At 37.6% G+C, this 20133-nt stretch overlaps 1 protein-coding gene across 3 annotated transcripts in view; it reads right to left on the bottom strand.

The window, feature by feature from the left end:
* Nucleotides 1–2077: 2077 nt before the first annotated feature.
* Nucleotides 2078–20133, bottom strand: part of LOC126427191 (zinc finger protein 555-like) — a 165053-nt gene continuing 146997 nt past the window's right edge. For all 3 annotated transcript variants that reach the window (XM_050089416.1, XM_050089415.1, XM_050089417.1), the window contains exons 5-6: nucleotides 5976–6013; nucleotides 2078–2811 (exon numbers count right to left, since the gene is read on the bottom strand). In XM_050089416.1, coding sequence (XP_049945373.1) covers nucleotides 2223–2811; nucleotides 5976–6013 — 627 coding nt within the window. In that variant the 3' untranslated portion in view covers nucleotides 2078–2222. The remainder of the gene's footprint in view (nucleotides 2812–5975; nucleotides 6014–20133) is intronic.

Below are 20133 nucleotides of genomic sequence, written 5' to 3'. Positions count from 1 at the left end.
GGTTGCACTGTTAGTAATGGGTTAAATAATGCTCTTATAAAATCCTTCTATGCATCTCACAACATTGTACTCAATGATGTTCACAAGAATATATGGTTAAGAGTTTTAGAAAGGTTAGGATGGACTGTAGAATTGTAGGAAAGAGTTCTGTTTACATTGGTGTCTGGTTTGAGAACAATGACAGAGATATTGCTTTGGCCTTGTGTTGCTCATGATGTACAACAGAATGGTGAAGCTGCCATGACCTGGAAGTGTATAACATTACAGAGCCAGGACACTTCACTTCATGGTGGTAAATGCTGCAATTAACACTCTCACTCTTAGATATTGTGAAGGTTTGGAGGTTACAATGTCACCTTCTTCATGCTGGCTAGATGTAAGCTTCATTTTTTCAGTAAGGCAATGTGTAATGTCACATACCTGCAATGACAAAAGAATGGTTTCAGAATAAACACACTAAGCTGCTTCCATGGGCACCACATAGCCATGGCATCAATTCAGTTGAAAACATGTGGAATGCCATGGGCCACCATCTTCCAAAACAACCCAAGAACTTATAATGATTTGAGACTGGCAGTCTGTATGCTGTGGAATGATTCTAAGTGTGCAGGGAGCTGATTCAGTCTATTCCAGACAAGATTAGGGCTTGTAGCAAGCCCAGAGGTGGACCTAAAAAGTACTAAAAACAATTTTGTTTTATTGTGTGACACTTTTCAATGTATGATAGATATTTCACAATGACTTTATTATACATGTATATGAGTCCAATACACTTTTCTATTCAGTGATTTTTTTATCAAATATTTCAACATTGCTTAAATATTTAAAAACCAATGTGGTACTACAGATGGCAGCACAATGTCATGGTTTAAGACCCAGAAGAATAAAATGTTGTCTTATCACCATAAAGCCATGATTTTAAGAGTATTTCAAAATTGAAACATGCGATCAGATAAAGCTCATAGGCTTAAGCTTTTGTCAGAATGATGAAACGTCAAACCAGACATTTAATAACACAACATAATAACAAAAACTACTTTCAAACAAAATACAACACACCACTTTTGCAAAAACATGTTTATTCGCAGAAAGTTAGCACAGTAAAAATCATATTTAAATATTAGGAAATCATTACGTCCATGAGCTCTGAATCATATACACAAAAACTGTTTCATTAAAGTACTGGTATAAGCACCAAGCATAATATAAATTTTTAGCGTTACACGTGTTAAAAACATATTTCATTCTGGTGGGATATATTTGCCATCCTCAGATATTTTGTAATATATTATTAAATAAACACTGCACAATTCCACACACTAATAATTACATAAGCAGCACAACAAATGCCATTACCTTCACATTTCTTTGCTCTTACTCCAGTCTTGAAGTTACTAGCCTGAAGGAAGGATGTGCCACAAATATTACATCATAGCTGCCTTTATTAATGCATGCCCCTCAAAATGTCCCGAAAGAATATAATATTTGCAACGGATATCACATTTGAGGGGTCTCATCCCAGTGTGTTTGATCTGTGGCTCTTGAAATTATCCAACTGGGGAAAACATATGCCCCCAAGTTTCACATCTGTGGCATCTCTATCCATTGTGTATCAACATATGCCTCTTGAGATGACTCAACCGAGTAAAGGCTGTACCACAAGTATCACATTTATGGGGTCTCTTTCCAGTGTGTATTAGTAAGTGCCTCCTCAGACTACTATACTGCTTAAAGTATTTGCCACAAGTATCACATTTGTGATCTTTTTTCCCACTGTGTATTAATGCATGGCCCTTGAGATGTTCCAAGCGAGTAAAAGATTTTCCGCAAGTATCACATTTGTAAGGTCTCTTTCCAGTATGTTTCAATGTGTGGCTCTTGAGGTAATCCAACTGAGTAAAAGACATACCACAAATGTCACATTTGTGGGGTCTCTCACCAATGTGTATTAGTAAGTGCCTCTTAAGATGTTCTAACCGCGTAAAAGATTTGCTACAAGCATCACATTTATGTGGTCTCTCTCTAGTGTGTATCAGAGAATGCCTCTTGAGACCACATTTTTCGGGTTTCAACCCAGTGTTTGAAAATGTGTGGTTCCTTAGCTTGCCCAACTGAGTATAAGACTTTTCACAACCATCACATTTGTGTGTTTTCTCTGGAGTAATTAAAACACTGTTGGCATTGACATTACCTGTTGTAGATGAAGTTGCAGAATGATCATGTCAGTCCGGTTTCTCTGCAACACATGTCACAGTCTGAGTGTGAAGTGTGTCATTGAAGGATTTCTTTGAACTTTTCCAACATTCCTTGGATGAAGATTGCTTCTCCGTCTGCACCATGATAGAAAGTTTTCTGTCACCTTCCAAGAAGATAATGTTTTCATGGTCATCAGAGCTGTCAAATGTCTTATCATTATCAGCAGGTAAAACTTTATCACCTTCGCTCATTTTCAAATGTTTGTTCAAGCTGTCATTACTGGGAAATACCTCACCACATGACTTACAAACATGTTTAGGTGGCTGCACACCATCTATGTGGATAAATACATGCATTACGAGGGAGTATTTTGACGGAAATCGCTGTAGACAGAAACTACAGCTAAATTCATGAACTTCTTTTACCTCCAAACTACAATTGTATCTGGTGCTGAATGAGTCATCCTCTTGAGACAGTAATCCTTGCGTTAGACTACCACACATGGAGACATGTGGCGACCCCTCTGCACCTATTCCCAGCTCATCAATGACTTCTCCTTGATTAACAGATTCTTCAAACGAAATGCCACAGCTCCCACCAGTATTTTCAGTCAACCTGAAGAAAGAGGAGAAATGCATTAAATATTGATAATAGGACACACAATAATATCACTAAGACATCCACCAAATCCAGGGCTGAAAGCTGCAGGTCATCCAAGTAAATGTCTAAGAAAATATATTCTCAGTTAGGTTAAACCCTTTTAAAAAGAAAATGACCAGAGAAATCTCAAAAATTCATTTCTGACTCACTTTGCTTATATTTCAGCAGCTACTTTAACTCCGGACTCCTTCAGTTTCTTTAAAGTATGGTGCTGCAAGTTAGTTCTCTATGTCAATTTGTTAGGAACAGAATGTTCAAATTTGTATCAAGTTACGCCAAACATGAAAGCTTAAGATAGTTCTGACTTAGGAACGGTCCAACAAAACATGTCAAAACCTACGCTCAAATTTTTTACACGTGAAGAAGACAACAAAAGAAATGCACAGTCAAAATTTTAGCCACTACGAGGCACTGCAAATATTAAAAAATAACTGAAAATTGCCAAATTTGTAGCCCACCAGGCGACAGTAGAAATCAATATCCCATGGTGCTGCAGCTACTGTGCATGCGTAATGGGGCACACACACACACACACACACACACACACACACACACACACACACACACACACACGAGGTCAGTGGTGCAATTGTAAACAGGACACACGACACAGCCTGTTCATAATATGAAAAGGTTCAGGTTAGCATTCGTTGATAGTTTCTCTGACACTACATTACACTACACTACACTACACTACACAGTTACTATTCTCTCGAATTAGCCACTCAAGTAACATCATTTATAAGTTATCAGATGCTTCTTTCAGTATTGGAAGTATTGACAATACAGATAAAGCTGAATCAACATTTATTACCATTAAGGGGAAATTTATAAACAGAACACTAATTACCGATCTCAAGCATAATCTCAAGAAGTGACATAGCTAGCATACAAGCCAAAATCTACACTGAACAGCTCTATGAAAGATACAATTCACTAACATACTTGTGACACTTACAAGACAGTCATTCTGACACTGTAATGGCCCACAACTGGAAATGTTTTTTAACTTTCTTAGGCAATTAGAGGTGGTATTGGTATGACTCATCAGCAATAACTAAGTCACTGTACATCCAGATTTAATATTTTTTTCTCTTATAGTACTGATTTAGGGAACTTAAGGGTTTTAAATATCCAGCTTTGTTTGATCTACACAGTAATATTACAAACAAAAATATAAGGACACAAAGTAACAGTGAGTGAATTTATTTGTACATCCATCATGAAATAGATAAGAAGCACAATAGTCCGTGATTTATTTTCATGTGATTGTGACCTAATAGATAAGTGCTTATCAGATTTAGAGGCTTCAAGAGTCATTTCTAATCCAGGTGCAGCTATGTTAAATGCAATGAAGATTTTTTTTTGTTCAGTAATCAGTGTCAATACATTTCACAGTCTTTGACTGGTATGTTGTGGTTAGGCAATTTGAGACGGACACTACTTTCATCTTACACTTCTCATTAGAGTTGCTCTCATCACAGGTCAGTACTCTCTGGACGATCACAAGCTGTAACAATGGTTAACTCACAAATCCTCACTGTAATCCAATGTGTGGCCAGCATAGTTGATATGAACACTTCACTCAGTGTTCATGGTGCTCGACTATCTATTCTTGCTACAATCATCAACCTGTGTGACATAAAATCTGTGTATTTCTGAGTAAAGGATCATGGACCTCTTACAATACCTGTGACAGTATAGGCACCTTTGTAAATAACATCCCCCTAGTAGCTCCCATTGTAATTACCAAAACAGTATCCATCATCAAACTATGAAATCGTCATGTAACTTACATATGCAACATCTGAAGACAAGTCTGTAAAGCTTCGAAAACCAGTTTATGGAATCAATAAGTGTTTCAAAAAAGTGACTGATTCCAGTTTACCTCATTTATGTTGAATGAACAGTCCCAGATTCTTAGATATCCATAATGTATAAGGTTGATCTATTCCAAGTGTTCTTCCCATCATTTCTCTCTACACACTGTGAATGAGTCATTGTTTACAATTCTGTAATACAATACTACTACTGTGAGCTATACGTATCTGATCAGTATATTTTATATCAATATTTGACAATCATGCTGAGATAAGCTGACTATGGCTTTCACATCCAAATAACTAACAGTTCTTTGGTCTACAAATAAATGGTCAATGGCTGTTGCATTATGTTCTTCAACCCTTGTTGGGAATTTTACTGAGACAGATCATCCAAAATGGGACATCAAAAACTCCAAGAGTCCTCAGTCCAGACAATACAACAGAAATTCAACACTGAAGTTTACAAGAACAGTGATTCCCCACTACACTCTGTACAAACTTATTAAAATGGTGTCCAGCTTATTTATCAAAGTTAAGATAGTTCTTGCTGCTGGCCTATAAACTGTAAGTACTACATGCTTGGCTTGTGTTTTCTCATACACTACTCTGGCACGACATTCAAAGAGCTGTTCAACACTACATTCATGAAACTGAAGTAACTGCGACTTTACTCCATATTTTATGTATTCTTCCAGTCCCCCTTTTCCACCTGTCCACACCACTGCTTTTTCCCTACCACTTTTCCCCGTCCACCCCCACTGCTAACTACATTCTCCCACCACTCTCCCCCCCCCCCCTCTCTCTCTCTCTCTCTCTCTCTCTCTCTCTCTCTCTCTCCCCCCCCCTTTTCCACCCCCCGTCCCCCCTACCCCTTCCTATATCTCTTGTTGTACTATCTGTACTTCTTTCGTCTTGTTGTGTGGCCATGAAGTCATTTGGCCAAAAACCTGCCTCTTTCCTGCTACCCCCTCTTTGCATCCTTCCACAACTACCACCCCCATCCCCTGCACCACCAAGAGCTCAAGCAACTGCTTTAAATAATGAACTGTCAATAATTAGTGTTGCAATGGCTACAGGAGAGAGAGAGAGAGAGAGAGAGAGAGAGAGAGAGAGAGAGAGAGAGAGAGAGGTGATTGGTTGCCTTTCCCTTATTTTACTTACTGCATTGTAATAATTTATCTATTGATAATACTAAATAATTATAAAAGCATATTATATACTTCAAGCACGTTCACTTGGAATAAACAAATATTTATACTGCTCCTAATAATTCTGCAATGAACCATAGGAACTTACCTTATATTATCGTAGGCACATCCCATTGAGGATACCATCTGAAATATATCAAGAAACTATTACTGATACAAGTATTGGAAAACTAGATAAATAAATTTCTACAAATACCAATAACACTTAATTGTTACATAATTTAATATCTGTAATGCTCACAAATAACATTAAAACTTTCTGTAAATACCGTGGCAGCTACTGAAATAGATTACAATATAAGTACAAATTCAAACTTCATTTCAACAGCAAGGAACATATTTCACCTGCTATGCCTTGTGTGAAAATGTTCTTTTCTCTCATTATAGAACTGTAGGTCACTGCAAGGTTTGTCACTCTTCACAAGTCATGGATTTTAGTGAGCCCAAACCAATCTGCAAAGTTAAGTTGGAGTGTTTTGTAACGCCAATCACAAAATTCAGATCTAAATGAAACATTGGCTTGGAATGATACAAACATTGATAAAAGTTGCCAAACTCAAAAAAACTAGCAGACACGCTCAATTCACTACGAATTATAATACTGACGTTACAAAAAACTAGATTCAAAGTTGAAGAAATACTAATTCAGGTAATAACATGCCACTGAAAACAGTAATTCCACAGTCTCACCTAGTGTTTCTGGAAGAATATTTAAATCTTGTACTAACTTCATATTTGTAATCAATCAATGACTCATGGCATATTCCCTGAGAGACTTACATATGTTGCAGTAAAACACATCTGCAAAACTGGAGCTAAGCAAACAACCTCTCGTTACAGACCAATATCACTCATTGCAATCCTTTCAAACATATTTGAGGAAATGGCCTTTGATATAATACTGACTTATTTGACTGTGCAAAACTTGTTAACTGGCTTTTGTAAATAAATCAATACAAGGGCTCACAAATGAAGTGGAAGCATAGCTAAACAAGAAAAATTATTTTATTGGGATAATCTGTGACCTTGCCAAAGGCTTTGATTGTGTGCATCACAAAATTCTACTTATGGCATAATGGCTTCCCGTTGCAGACATAGAATTTTATCTCTATTACATGAGGCACAGGATCTCAGCAACTGACTGGCTCTTGGTCATGAAAACAGCCTCAAAATGGGGCAATGTAACATGTGGAGCACTACAGAGATCATCAATGGGCCAACTCTTTAATTCTAACCAACATAAATGATGCTCCAATTATCTTAAGAAACAATTCCAAACCTGTAATGTTTGCGGATGACACAAGCATTCTAATTAAGGGTCAAAACTTGACTGTGGCATACACATCACAGATGGCAGCTGAACATGCCTACAAGAGCTTCACAGCTAACAGTTTAACTCTTCATTCCACAAAGACTCAGATTACACAGTTTCAGACAAGCAACAGTGACATTTTAGCATCACAATCGGTGTTACTGATCATACTCTAAATGAAACAATGTGTAAAATTCTTTGTGGTCCATCTGTACAACATTTTAAAATGAAGTCAACACACACAAAAGCTAATCAAGATGCTCCATTCAGCACATTATACCCTAAGAAACATCTCCCATCTTATTGACTTAAAGAAAACAGTCTAATTTTCACTTTGTGTTGCCTTACAGAATTATCTTCTGGGGCACTTCAACTTACGTAGCTGAAGTGTTTGATCAGTAGATGTGAGCATAACAACATATAGAAGCCTTTCTTACAGATCTTGGAATTCTTACACTCCCTTCCCAAAATTTTTACTCCATAATGGTTTATTGTTGCTGATAATAAAATAACCACTCTCAGCTGAACTGTGAGTCACTCACTGACAACATAAATCACAAAAACAATTTTTATTTGTCTTTGCACTCTTGTCCAGGGTTCAAAATGGAGTTATATACTCTAGCAGTAAAATATTCACAACAAGGTCTTGTTCAACATAAGGCAAGACATTCGGAACTCTTACCAGATCAAAAGAAAATTTAAGAAGTACCTAATTAGCCATTCTTCCTACAAATGATTTAAATATTTGAAAGATACATGGCAAATAGCAGTGTTTGTTATAAAGCTGCATAACAAGTAATACAGTATTACAAACAGGACTCAATATTCACAAAAAATTATTTTATTTTTATTTATAAAAATATCTCCTTTGAAGAACACCATTGTAACGAAATAAACATTTGAGTACTAGACCACATAAGCAGCAGCTTTTTCAAACAGCAGCTCTCCATTACATTTAGAGGGCAGAAGTGTGAAAAAACATTAAGCAGTATAGTGACAGTTCGTTGTTAATATGGTACAGACATTAAGTTTCTATGTTGTCTGTGGCTCATATAAATGTATACCTTGACTCTTTCCACATGTCTGAACATTCTTCTCCATGACAGGATATAAGAAACTTGAATGAATGAATGAATAAAAAAGAAATTAACAGTATTTTCAAACAGAAACTATGATAAAAATTACGAAAAGTATGCCACACCTACTCACTGCATTCATAATTAACAGACAAATATTAGAATGGCTATAGAAAATCTGTGCACATTGGGACCACCACGTACCTGTCACTACACTTGACCTACAGCATGACTGTCAGTTCTCTACTACATCACACAGGACATTTGGATCTTTCCACCTACTACGAGCATGACAAAAAATGAAATAACCTATGGCCATCCTTATGATTTTAATTTATTTAGTTGCTACCAAATTCAACGCTTCATTGAGTCATCTTCAGGCTGTCTTTGATGTGGTACAGGTTGATAAGATCCCCATGCATAACCCATCAGTTGCCAGCATTACTGGATATGCAGATAATGTGTCAGCACTCCAAGCATCAACTGCCAATAAACCAAAGAGAAGCATTCACCTTCCCTGCTACTATCCTTATGTGCTTCTTCCATTTGATAGTAATTACATTGCACATAGATATTTAATCAACATAACTGTGTGAAGGGGCATACTACTATTGGCAGCTGATGGTTACGGTGCTGACACATTATCTGCATATCCAGTAATGCTGGCAACTGATGGGTTATGCATGGGGATTTTATCAACCTGTACCACATCAAAGACAGCCTGAAAATGACACAATGAAGCGTTGAAACTGGTAGTGTCTAAATAAATTAAAATCATAAGGACGGCTGTAGGTGTTTTTATTTTTTGTCACGATAGTGAACGGCCATCATCCCAGGTACTTCCTGCTAAAAGGATGGACATAAAAAAGCTTGATACTACAAGAGCTGTTAAAAAAGTACCTAACTTTATAAAATCAATCTTTATTGAGAGACAATTGTTTGATACAAGTTACCTTCAAAGTAGTTCCCTTCAGCTTCTATACAGCTCTCCCTATGCTGTTGCCACCACTAGAACTATCACTAGAAAGCCTCTTTTGATATGGCACACAACTGCTCGGTCAAACTCTGAATAATGTCTTCCCTGTCCTGAAATCTGGTCTCTTTCAGGGCCAAAAGTCACTTTGTGCTTGGTCAGGAGATTACAAAGGCTGACATACAACAGCTGTGTCGCATTTGGCCAAATAACTCTGAATTAACTGAGAGCAATTACATATCTAATTTTCAGCTGTTGACTGATGATGCTGTGGTTGTCACCATTGAGTGATTGGGGGAGGATACAAGATGACTTACACAGAATTTCTAATTATTGTGATGAATGGCAGCTTGCCATAAATACAGAAAAATGTAAGTTAATGTTGCTGAGTAGGAAAAATAAGCTGGCAATGATTGAGTACAGCATTAGTAGTGTGCTGCTTCACACAGTTATGTTAATTAAATATCTAGGTGCAATGTAATTACTATCAAATGGAATAAGTACATAAGGATAGTAGCATGGAAGGTGAATGGTTCTCTTTGGCTTATTGGAAGAATTTTAGAAAAGTGAGGTTCATCTGTGAGGGAGACCATGTATAGAACAGTAGTGCAACCCATTCCTGAGTACTGCTCAAGTGTCTGGGATCACCACCAAGTTGGGTTAAAGGAAGACATTGAAGCAATTGAGAGCCAGGTTGCTACATCTGTCACCAGTAGGTTTGATCAACACATAAATACTATAGAGGCGCTTTGTGAACTAAAGTGGGGATCTCTAAATGTACGATGATGATCTTTTCATAGTACACCACTGAGAAAATTCGGACAATCAGCATTTGAAGCTGAATGCAAAATGATCCTACTGCCACCAACATTCATTTTGCCTAAGGACCATGAAGATAAGAGAAATTATGGCTCATACCGATTGTTGTTTTTCCCTCTATTTGTGAGTGTTGCAGGATAGGAAATCACTACTAGTAGTAAAAGGTACCCTCTGCCACACACTGTATGGTGGCTTGCAGTGTATGTATGTGGATAATGTAGAACATTAGATTCAGTATTAAATTTTTCATCAGCTTCAGAAAGACTATTCCGGCTCACAATTCAATATGTAAATAAATGGAACACATTCATTAATGCACATGCACCAATAAAGAAGTATTAATGAGGAACCCAGAGAAACTAACATAGTTTTGGCAACAGCTGGAAGAAGGTGTAGTGGGACGAAATTAAGCGTCACCCATCCACCAAAGTCAGCCCAGTTTGCAGGTGACTATAAGTTTAATTTAGTTTTTGTTTATGTGTTTTCTTATTATTTGTAATAAATGTGAATTATCTAAAAGTTTGTATTTTTTTTATGTGTTTCATGTACGGAGAGGTCGGCGCAACGAACGGGGACAGCATCTTCCTTGCCGCGACCAGAGAGGAAATTGCTGGCCGCTATACGTCGCGGGTCGACAGCCAAGGAGCAACAGAAGATCCTGGAACCGAGTTGTTGCGTCGTGCTTCTAAAAATTAAAAATGAAGTTTTATACTCTTTTTGTACAACAATGACATCATGTAGATCTTAATCTTATTGAAATGTTAGTCACTGTCTGTCAACGCTCAAGTTCACGTCTGTATGTGTAGGAAGCTAATAAAATAGTGTATGTTACTAAAGGTGAAACACGTGTCTTGAAGATTTATTTATGAAGAGTTATGTGAACGGATTAATAATATATTTGACAAGATTATTGATTCAGACAGCGTTGGCCGAAACTTTGAATCTAAAAAGTTTATTTAATGTGTGATTCTGATATCGATTAGATCAAGATAACGTGTGTCGATATAATTTTCTGAGGAGAAACAAACGAACTTTAAATTCGAAAAAGTTACGAAAACCAATTGGCCCAAGTGATGTAATTCTCTGCACACGACTCAACTGATGTTTTACAGTTTCGTTCAAGAACCATTCTATGACAATTTAAAAAGAATATGAATCATTTTTGAAGTGGGTTGTAACTGACGTAGGTGACGAAGTCTGCACATGGTCATATATCAAACGAAAAACTAATACGTCGTTACACCGCACCGTGGCGACCTTAGAAACAGGACTTGTGTGCAACTAAGGCACACAGGTACGAAACAAAGCATCAAGAGTCCTTCGGAAGTCAACGCGAGTTTTCGTGGAGCCTTCACCAGCCAGCGGCGACTTCGCGGGTGTGGGCATCTGACGGAGTGCAGCCAAGCAGTACGGTCACGCAGTTGTTCCACGAGAAGGCGCGTCTGTTGGGCAGCAGCTGAACGCTGCAAACCTCGACAACTCTTTTTCTCCCTAAACTAATAGGCCCAGTACGTCAGCTGCGGGGCGTTCCTCCGGCTGGTGTTAGAGGTGTTGCTGAGGGCTTCGCCTGTCTACGGCGGTGCCGGGCGTGGTTGCAGCTAGCGACGTTTCCGGTGTTCGACTCAGCGTCCTGCCGGTTGCGGAAGCGGGGTCGCAGCATCTCAGCGGCTGCATCGACGGCTGTTACATCTGCAGCCCATAGCAGCACACTGATCATCGAGAACTACAAATTACAATATTAGTGTCCGGTGAGTTTGTTTCAAGTTGGAAGTGGAGTGTTGTACATAGGAAGTGTGCTTTTATAGGATTGTTGATTACAAGTCTGCGTGTGTAAATAGTTAATATCTTACAATAATGTCGGGAAGTGAAATGTCAGACGAAGAGCAATCTATGTCCGATAGGAGCATGAGATCCCTTTTTAGGGCGATAGCTAAATTAAAACAATCTAACCGGGATTTCCTAGCTGAATTAAAACAGTCTAACGAAGAATCTACTGCTAGATTAAAAGAGGAATTAAAACAGTCTAACGAAGAATCTATGGCTAGATTAAAACAGTCTAATGAGGAATCTACTGCTAGATTGAAACAGGAACTAAAACAGGAATTAAGACAATCTAACGAGGAATCTACTGCTAGATTGAAACAGGAACTAAAACAGGAATTAAAACAGTCTAACGAGGAATCTACTGCTAGATTGAAACAGGAACTAAAACAGGAATTAAAACAGTCTAACGAGGAATCTACTGCTAGACTTAAAGGGGAGCTAACAAAATCAACAGACAGGTTGCAGGAATATCTTAATGAAACCAGTCGAGAATTAAGTGATAAAATAGAGTCTTCTAAAGTTGAAATGCAGGAAAAATTAGTAGGACTTAGTAATAAGATTGCTGATAATTGTAAAAGGTTAGAAGAACATATCCAGGAATCGCGCGAGGAAAAAGCTCGCATGCGACACGATATTACTGACTTATCCGAGAGACTAGATAGTGTCAATATCTTAGTTGTAAATGAAATACAGAAAAATAACGATATGTTACGAGATGAATTTTCTATGCAAACAGAAACTGTTCGCAGAGAATTATTGAAATCTATTAAAGAGGTCTCTACCAAACCTGTAGAGATTTCTTCAATAGGTAATGTAGAATTAGAAACATTAACTCATCAAGTAGAAAAGGACCATACCGAAATCGAAAACATGAAATTTTTAATTACTGAGATATGCAGTAATCTTGAGACTGCCAAAGATAATAATATTGACGAAGGTACAGAGCGTTCACATCGTGAACACAGTGAAGAATCGATATTAGCTAATCGCGTATCCAATACAGAAATGCGGATACAGGAAATTACGAAACGGTTATCGGAATTAGATAATAACGAGAACGTTTCAGGTAGCAGAGGTAATAACATAATCAGAGACAACAGTCGCATCGAATTTGCTAGCACGGATGGCAACAATATGAATAAGGCAGTCACGGCAAGCCAATCCGATGCAACTCCGTCTCTGCCAGCTAAACAAAATCCGACTATTTCTCTCGCAGAATGTCTGGATGACATAACAACAAATTCAAATGTAGCAAGTCGATTTCCTGTATTCAAACCAGGAGGCGAACTGCACCCTATAATCTTTATAAAAGCTTTTGAAACATCATTATCTCCTAAATGGAGTAATGAAAAACGCATTCAATTTGTAATAGGACATTTAGAAGCAGAAGCTGCGGAATGGGCAGTACTGCATAGAAATGAATTCAGGGATTGGGATGATTTTGTTAAGCAGTTTAAACAAAATTATTGGTCAAGGGGAAAACAACAACACTTAACTTTAGAGTTGTTAGACCCTCCTCCATATTCTAAACGGTGGGGAGGTTATAGGAATTATTTTGAATGGCATTTAAACCGTGCTAAATTAATTGAAGAACCAATTATTGAAAGTCATTTAATACGAGTCCTAATTAGTAGGTTACCGTATTACGTAAAGGAAAGAATGATAGAAAGAGAATGGTCACAGCCGTGCGAATTGTTAGGATATTTAGAGCAGTTAGATATACTTAATAGAGAAAGGGAAGACGAGAAGTTTAGATTTGGTAGAAATGACAATCCTCGAAATAATAATAATGATTCAGAACCACGAAAAGCTAATAACAACAATCATAGTCGGTTCTGTTATATAAAACGTCAATCTAAAGATAAAGAGAGCCAACAAAATCGTGGTAATAACCCTAAAGTGCGGAAATTACACAGTAACGATCATGAGATAAATCATCCTCAAGTAATTAATGAAGGTCAAGTGGTAGGTGACGTCATCATAGAACGTTCGGAAAACTAGTAAAGTCCTTTAGTACGGGTCAACTAAAGGGAACTATTGGTCAAGATTATCCAAGACCCAATTGCAATTTATCATTAAGCTGCCAAAAGGACGATGACTGGCAACAAGATTTACTTCAGGAAGACAATCAGATAAGGGAGAATGTAACATATAAACCCGTTATTAAAGGTTATATTAAAGATACCGAAGTAAATATTATAGTTGATTCGGGTAGTGAAGTGAGTATTTTATCCAAAGAATTATTTCAGCTTAAAAGGAAATATTGGAATTTCCCGACTTTACCTGTAACTGGGGTGAAAATTATAGGAGTTACTGGTAAAAGAAGTCAAAATATTACTGAAGAAGTTTATGTAACTTTTGAAATTGCTAAACAATTAATTGCTCACTCTGTACTCGTCGTAGCCAACTTAAATGTGGCCATAATTTTAGGTATAGATTGGCTGTGTAAATATAAAGCTATATTAGATTTTAAAGATTCTTCCTTAACCATCCATAAGGAGGCATGTACTTTTAAGGTGAGGTTCTCTAACAGTCAAGTACCTGAAAATTGCTACGAGTCCTTACAGATTAAGTACGCACCGACCATGAATCTATTAACAGATTTTAGTGATCTTGGGTATGCAGTATACCAATGTCAGGCTAGTAATAGTACCGAAACCGAAGTGAAAGAAAAATGTTTATCTACGAATTGTCTATCCGAGCAAGAAAAGGAAGAGTTGGAATCTTTGATGTTAGAATTTAGAGCCGTCTTCTCAGATGAACCGGGGAGAATTAAAGATTACGTTTGTAAACTTAAGATTAAAGATAAGAAACCTTTCTTTAAGAAACCTTATCCTATTCCAGTACAATTCAAAGAAGCGGCTAGTAGAGAAATAAATAAGATGCTAGAACAAAACATTATCGAACGATCAGGTAGCGCTTTTAACAGTCCGTTGTGGGTAGTTAAGAAAGCTACTGGTGGGGTACGACTGGTTCTGGATGCCCGTGAATTAAATAAAATTATAGAGATGGAAAGAGACAGACCTATTCCTATGGAGGACGTACTTCTTAAGATCGCTGGTTCTCATTATATGAGTACAATGGATCTAACCTCTGGCTATCACCAAGTAACATTACACCCGGATTCACGGCAATATACGGCTTTTCTTTTTGAAGGCAGATCATATCAGTTCCAAGTTTTACCTTTTGGACTTAATATATCAGTGTCAACTTTCATTAGGGCATTAGATTCTGCTTTGGGTCAGCAATTGTTACAAAAGATTATTTTATATGTAGATGATATTTTGGTAGCTACTAAAACGTGGGAAGAACACGTAACGATATTACGGGAATTGTTTAACCGTTTAATTGACAGAGGAATTACTTTAAAATTATCTAAGTCTTACTTCGGAAAGGAGGAAGTGAGATTTTTGGGGCATATAGTGGACAGTAAAGGTATTAGGCCAGACCCAGCACGTATTGAAGCTATTGCTCGATGCCCGAGTCCTAGAAATCGGAAACAACTGAAATCATTCTTAGGAATGGTAGGATTTCTAAGAAGATTTCTTCCAGGGCAGGATATTGTTAATCCTAAATTACTAGATTTATTGAAAGAGAAGTCAGTATGGCTCTGGGGACAAGAGGAAGAGGAAGGTTTTAATAAGATAAAAGGAGCGTTAACCAAAGCCAAAATGTTATACCACCCAGATTTCGATCAGGACTTTGGTATGTGTACGGATGCCTCTGATTATGGTGTGTCTTGTGTAATATTCCAAGGTGATCTGACCAATGAAGAGGGATTATATCGGCCTATTGGATTCGCTAGTCGAACTTTAAATAAACATGAAAGAAATTATTTTGTATCCGAGAAGGAAGCTCTCGCAGTGGTATGGGGTTTTCAACGATTTAGAGGATTATTAATGGGAAGAAAAACAATTGTATATACTGATCATCAGGCTTTAATCTTTTTGAACAATTGCCGGTTACTTCACCGTAGGCTATTACGTTGGGTATTATACTTGCAAGAATTTCAGTACGAAATTAGGTATATAAAAGGATCTCAGAATGTAGTTTCAGATGCTTTGTCAAGGCTTCCCGTAGGAATGGAGAATATTAATATTGCAGAAGAACCAGGAACAAATTATCATGTTTATTTCCTTTTGACTAAGGAGAACGAACGTAAGGTTAAACGGATAGTAACTGCTGTTAGATGCAATCAAAGAAATGACGATCAATATAGGGACCTTATACAAAACCTTAATAATGGGGACGAAACAATTAACACCCGGGGTGTGTGGTTATATTTTAACGACTTGTTGTATTGGAAAGCACAGAGGGAACACCAGAGATGGAAAATCTGCATTCCGGAAACTGTTGTGGACGAGTTAATTACTTATATTCATGAAGGTTACGGGCATTTTGGAATTCATAAATGTATTAAACATCTAATGAAGTATTATTATTTCAAAAATATGTCACGTATTGTGAGAAGTATTATTAGGGCTTGTGAAACCTGTCAAAAGGTTAAAGTTAATAACAAATCCAAGCGTTATAAATTATATGCTGTAATTCCTCGAGGTTTGTGGGATCTACTGTCATTAGATTTTTTCGGCCCTCTGCCTCGGAGTTCAGGAGGATTAACATATGTGTTTGTTGTAATGGAATGTTGGTCCAAACATGTGAAACTGTATACTTTGAAACGAGCGAATACAGCAAGCGTTATACGCTGCCTCACCCGAAATTACTTTGTTAACTGGGGCATTCCTAAACGACTTATGTCTGACAACGGTAGTGCCTTTATTAGTCAAAGATTTCAAGATATGATAAGACAATATGGAATCAAACATATCTTAATTTCGAAATATCACCCTCAAAGTAATTTAGTAGAAAGAGTCATGAAAGAATTAGGACGATTATGTAGAACTTATTGTGCACATAAACATACTCGGTGGGCCAAACTAATGCCTGAATTCGAAAAGATATTAAATGAATTGCCTCACCTAACGACGGGATTATCACCTATAGAAATTTTAGGCAAACGAATTATAGGTGAGCCTTTACTAGCTGCTTTACCTTGGCCACCAGTAAATGAGATACAACAAGATATTCCAGACGAAAAAGTTTGCGAACAGATTGTAAAAAATGCCGAACGGAGAATTAAAAGTTATAATCAACAGGCTGTAGAACCCTCATTTCAGGTAGGAGATCTTGTGCTAGTACGATCTCATCCTAAAAGTTCTAAGATCGATAAGGAATGTAGAAAATTCTTCTTTATCTTTGAAGGTCCATATGTTGTACATAAGATTGTACATCCCAAAGCATTACTTCTTATGGAACCTTCATCAGGTGTAATTAAAGGATTATATAGTGTTGATCAAATGAAACTCTTCATTCCTAAATAAGTTAATATTTAGTATATGTTACACACGGAAGAGCGTTCATAGTTTATTCATGTGGAGTTTTCGTGATAGTTGCGTATTATTTTAAAGAATAGAACAGAAAGCTTAGACAAGTGTCCTACAATAATCTACTGGTACTTCAAAAAGAGAAAGATAACCCAAAGGGGGATTTATATGGAAGAAATTTTGCTCTTAGGTCAAAAGGAATTTTGCATATTTTAAATTTACTCGGATAGTAGGAACCAAAGGGGATGGTTAATAGTTTAGGGACCATGGGCGTCCAGACCTATATGGCTCACGAGAACATAGCAGAGTGCCTTTAATAGAGGTTTGCAATAGTGTTAATATAGAACACACCAAACGGGGCTCTCTCGCTTGTTTCTCCTAAATAAATGGCCATTACCCAACAAGGTGTCCGAAGGTAAAGAAAGCCGTGCCGAGATTCTAAAGAGAGTTTTGCTTGATTTCTTCTTGACCTCAGGCATAAATAAGGCATTAGGGAAGAGAATGACGTAAAGTAAATAGTACTATTAGTTATTGTGAGAAACTTATTAGTAATATACATTCTTGAAAAGAATAACTCTAGCAAATAAATGAAACTGAAACTAATCTATCACAATTTGAACGCTCTGTCCTAATGTACAACGTTAAAGAACGTACTAAATTAGTATTTATTAGCAACTATTAACTGAAGAGGAGCAATCTCCCTATATTCGGTTACGAATTACCATAAGAGCACAATTAAGAGTAAATGACAAATAGTCACAACGATATCGTATTAAAAGGATTAAATCTCTCTAATAGCAAGAACTCTAGGTTACGTAAAATGTGAGGAAAATGTATTAACAGTTAAATATTGGATATTGAACAGTTTTAATTCCGGTTAAAACCTGACAAACTGAGCTTGTGGGTGGGGTATGTAGTGGGACGAAATTAAGCGTCACCCATCCACCAAAGTCAGCCCAGTTTGCAGGTGACTATAAGTTTAATTTAGTTTTTGTTTATGTGTTTTCTTATTATTTGTAATAAATGTGAATTATCTAAAAGTTTGTATTTTTTTTATGTGTTTCATGTACGGAGAGGTCGGCGCAACGAACGGGGACAGCATCTTCCTTGCCGCGACCAGAGAGGAAATTGCTGGCCGCTATACGTCGCGGGTCGACAGCCAAGGAGCAACAGAAGATCCTGGAACCGAGTTGTTGCGTCGTGCTTCTAAAAATTAAAAATGAAGTTTTATACTCTTTTTGTACAACAATGACATCATGTAGATCTTAATCTTATTGAAATGTTAGTCACTGTCTGTCAACGCTCAAGTTCACATCTGTATGTGTAGGAAGCTAATAAAATAGTGTATGTTACTAAAGGTGAAACACGTGTCTTGAAGATTTATTTATGAAGAGTTATGTGAACGGATTAATAATATATTTGACAAGATTATTGATTCAGACAGCGTTGGCCGAAACTTTGAATCTAAAAAGTTTATTTAATGTGTGATTCTGATATCGATTAGATCAAGATAACGTGTGTCGATATAATTTTCTGAGGAGAAACAAACGAACTTTAAATTCGAAAAAGTTAAGAAAACCAATTGGCCCAAGTGATGTAATTCTCTGCACACGACTCAACTGATGTTTTACAGTTTCGTTCAAGAACCATTCTATGACAATTTAAAAAGAATATGAATCATTTTTGAAGTGGGTTGTAACTGACGTAGGTGACGAAGTCTGCACATGGTCATATATCAAACGAAAAACTAATACGTCGTTACACCGCAAAGGCTTATTCAAGGAGCAAGAGAAAAGTGTACAAATTTGATTAGGGTATCTTAATGCTCACACTAGTGAAGAACACACATTCAGTAACCTTGTTGTGGTGGCTATCCTGCCCCCTGCCCCCTACATTCCCCCCCCCCCCCCCCCACACACACACACAGACAAACAAATGGGAAGACACTCCTCATGAATCTATGCAAAAATTACACTACTGGCCATTAAAATTGCTACACCAAGAAGAAATGCAGATGATGAACAGGTATTCATTGGACAAATATATTATAGTAGAACTGACACGTGATTACATTTTCACACAATTTGGGTGCATTGATCCTGTGAAATCAGTACCCAAAACAACAACCTCTGGCTGTAATAATGGCCTTTGTATGCCTGGGCATTGAGTCAAACAGAGCTTGGATGGAGTGTACAGGTACAGCTGCCCATGCAGCTTCAACACGATACCACAGTTCATCAAGAGTAGTGACTGGCATATTGTGACGAGCCAGTTGCTCGGCCACCATTGACCAGACATTTTCAATTGGTGAGAGAGCTGTAGAATGTGCTGGCCAGGGCAGCAGTTGAACATTTTCTGTATCCAGAAAGGCCCGTACAGGACCTGCAACATGCGGTCGTGCATTATGCTGCTGAAATGTTTCACAGGGATCAAATGAAGGGTGGAGCCACAGGTCGTAACCATCACGCCGGGTGATATGCCAGTATGGTGATGACGAATACATGCTTCCAATGTACATTCACCGCAATGTTGCCAAACATGGAAGTGACCATCATACCATCATGATGCTGTAAACAGAACCTGGATTCATCCGAAAAAATGTTTTGCCATTCATGCACCCAGGTTCGTCGTTGAGTACACCATTGCAAGCACTCCTGCCTGTGATGCAGCATCAAGGGTAACCACAGCCATGGTCTCCGAGCTGATAGTCCATGCTGCTGCAAACATCGTCGAACTGTTCGTGCAGATGGTTGTTGTCTTGCAAACGTCACCATCTGTTGACTCAGGCATTGAGACGTGGCTGCACGACCCATTACAGCCATGCGGATAAGATGCCTGTCATCTAGACTGCTAGTGAT

This window comes from Schistocerca serialis, chromosome 11, assembly GCF_023864345.2.
Source record: "Schistocerca serialis cubense isolate TAMUIC-IGC-003099 chromosome 11, iqSchSeri2.2, whole genome shotgun sequence".
NCBI lineage: Eukaryota > Metazoa > Arthropoda > Insecta > Orthoptera > Acrididae > Schistocerca > Schistocerca serialis.
This window is presented reverse-complemented; position numbering and strand designations above follow the sequence as displayed.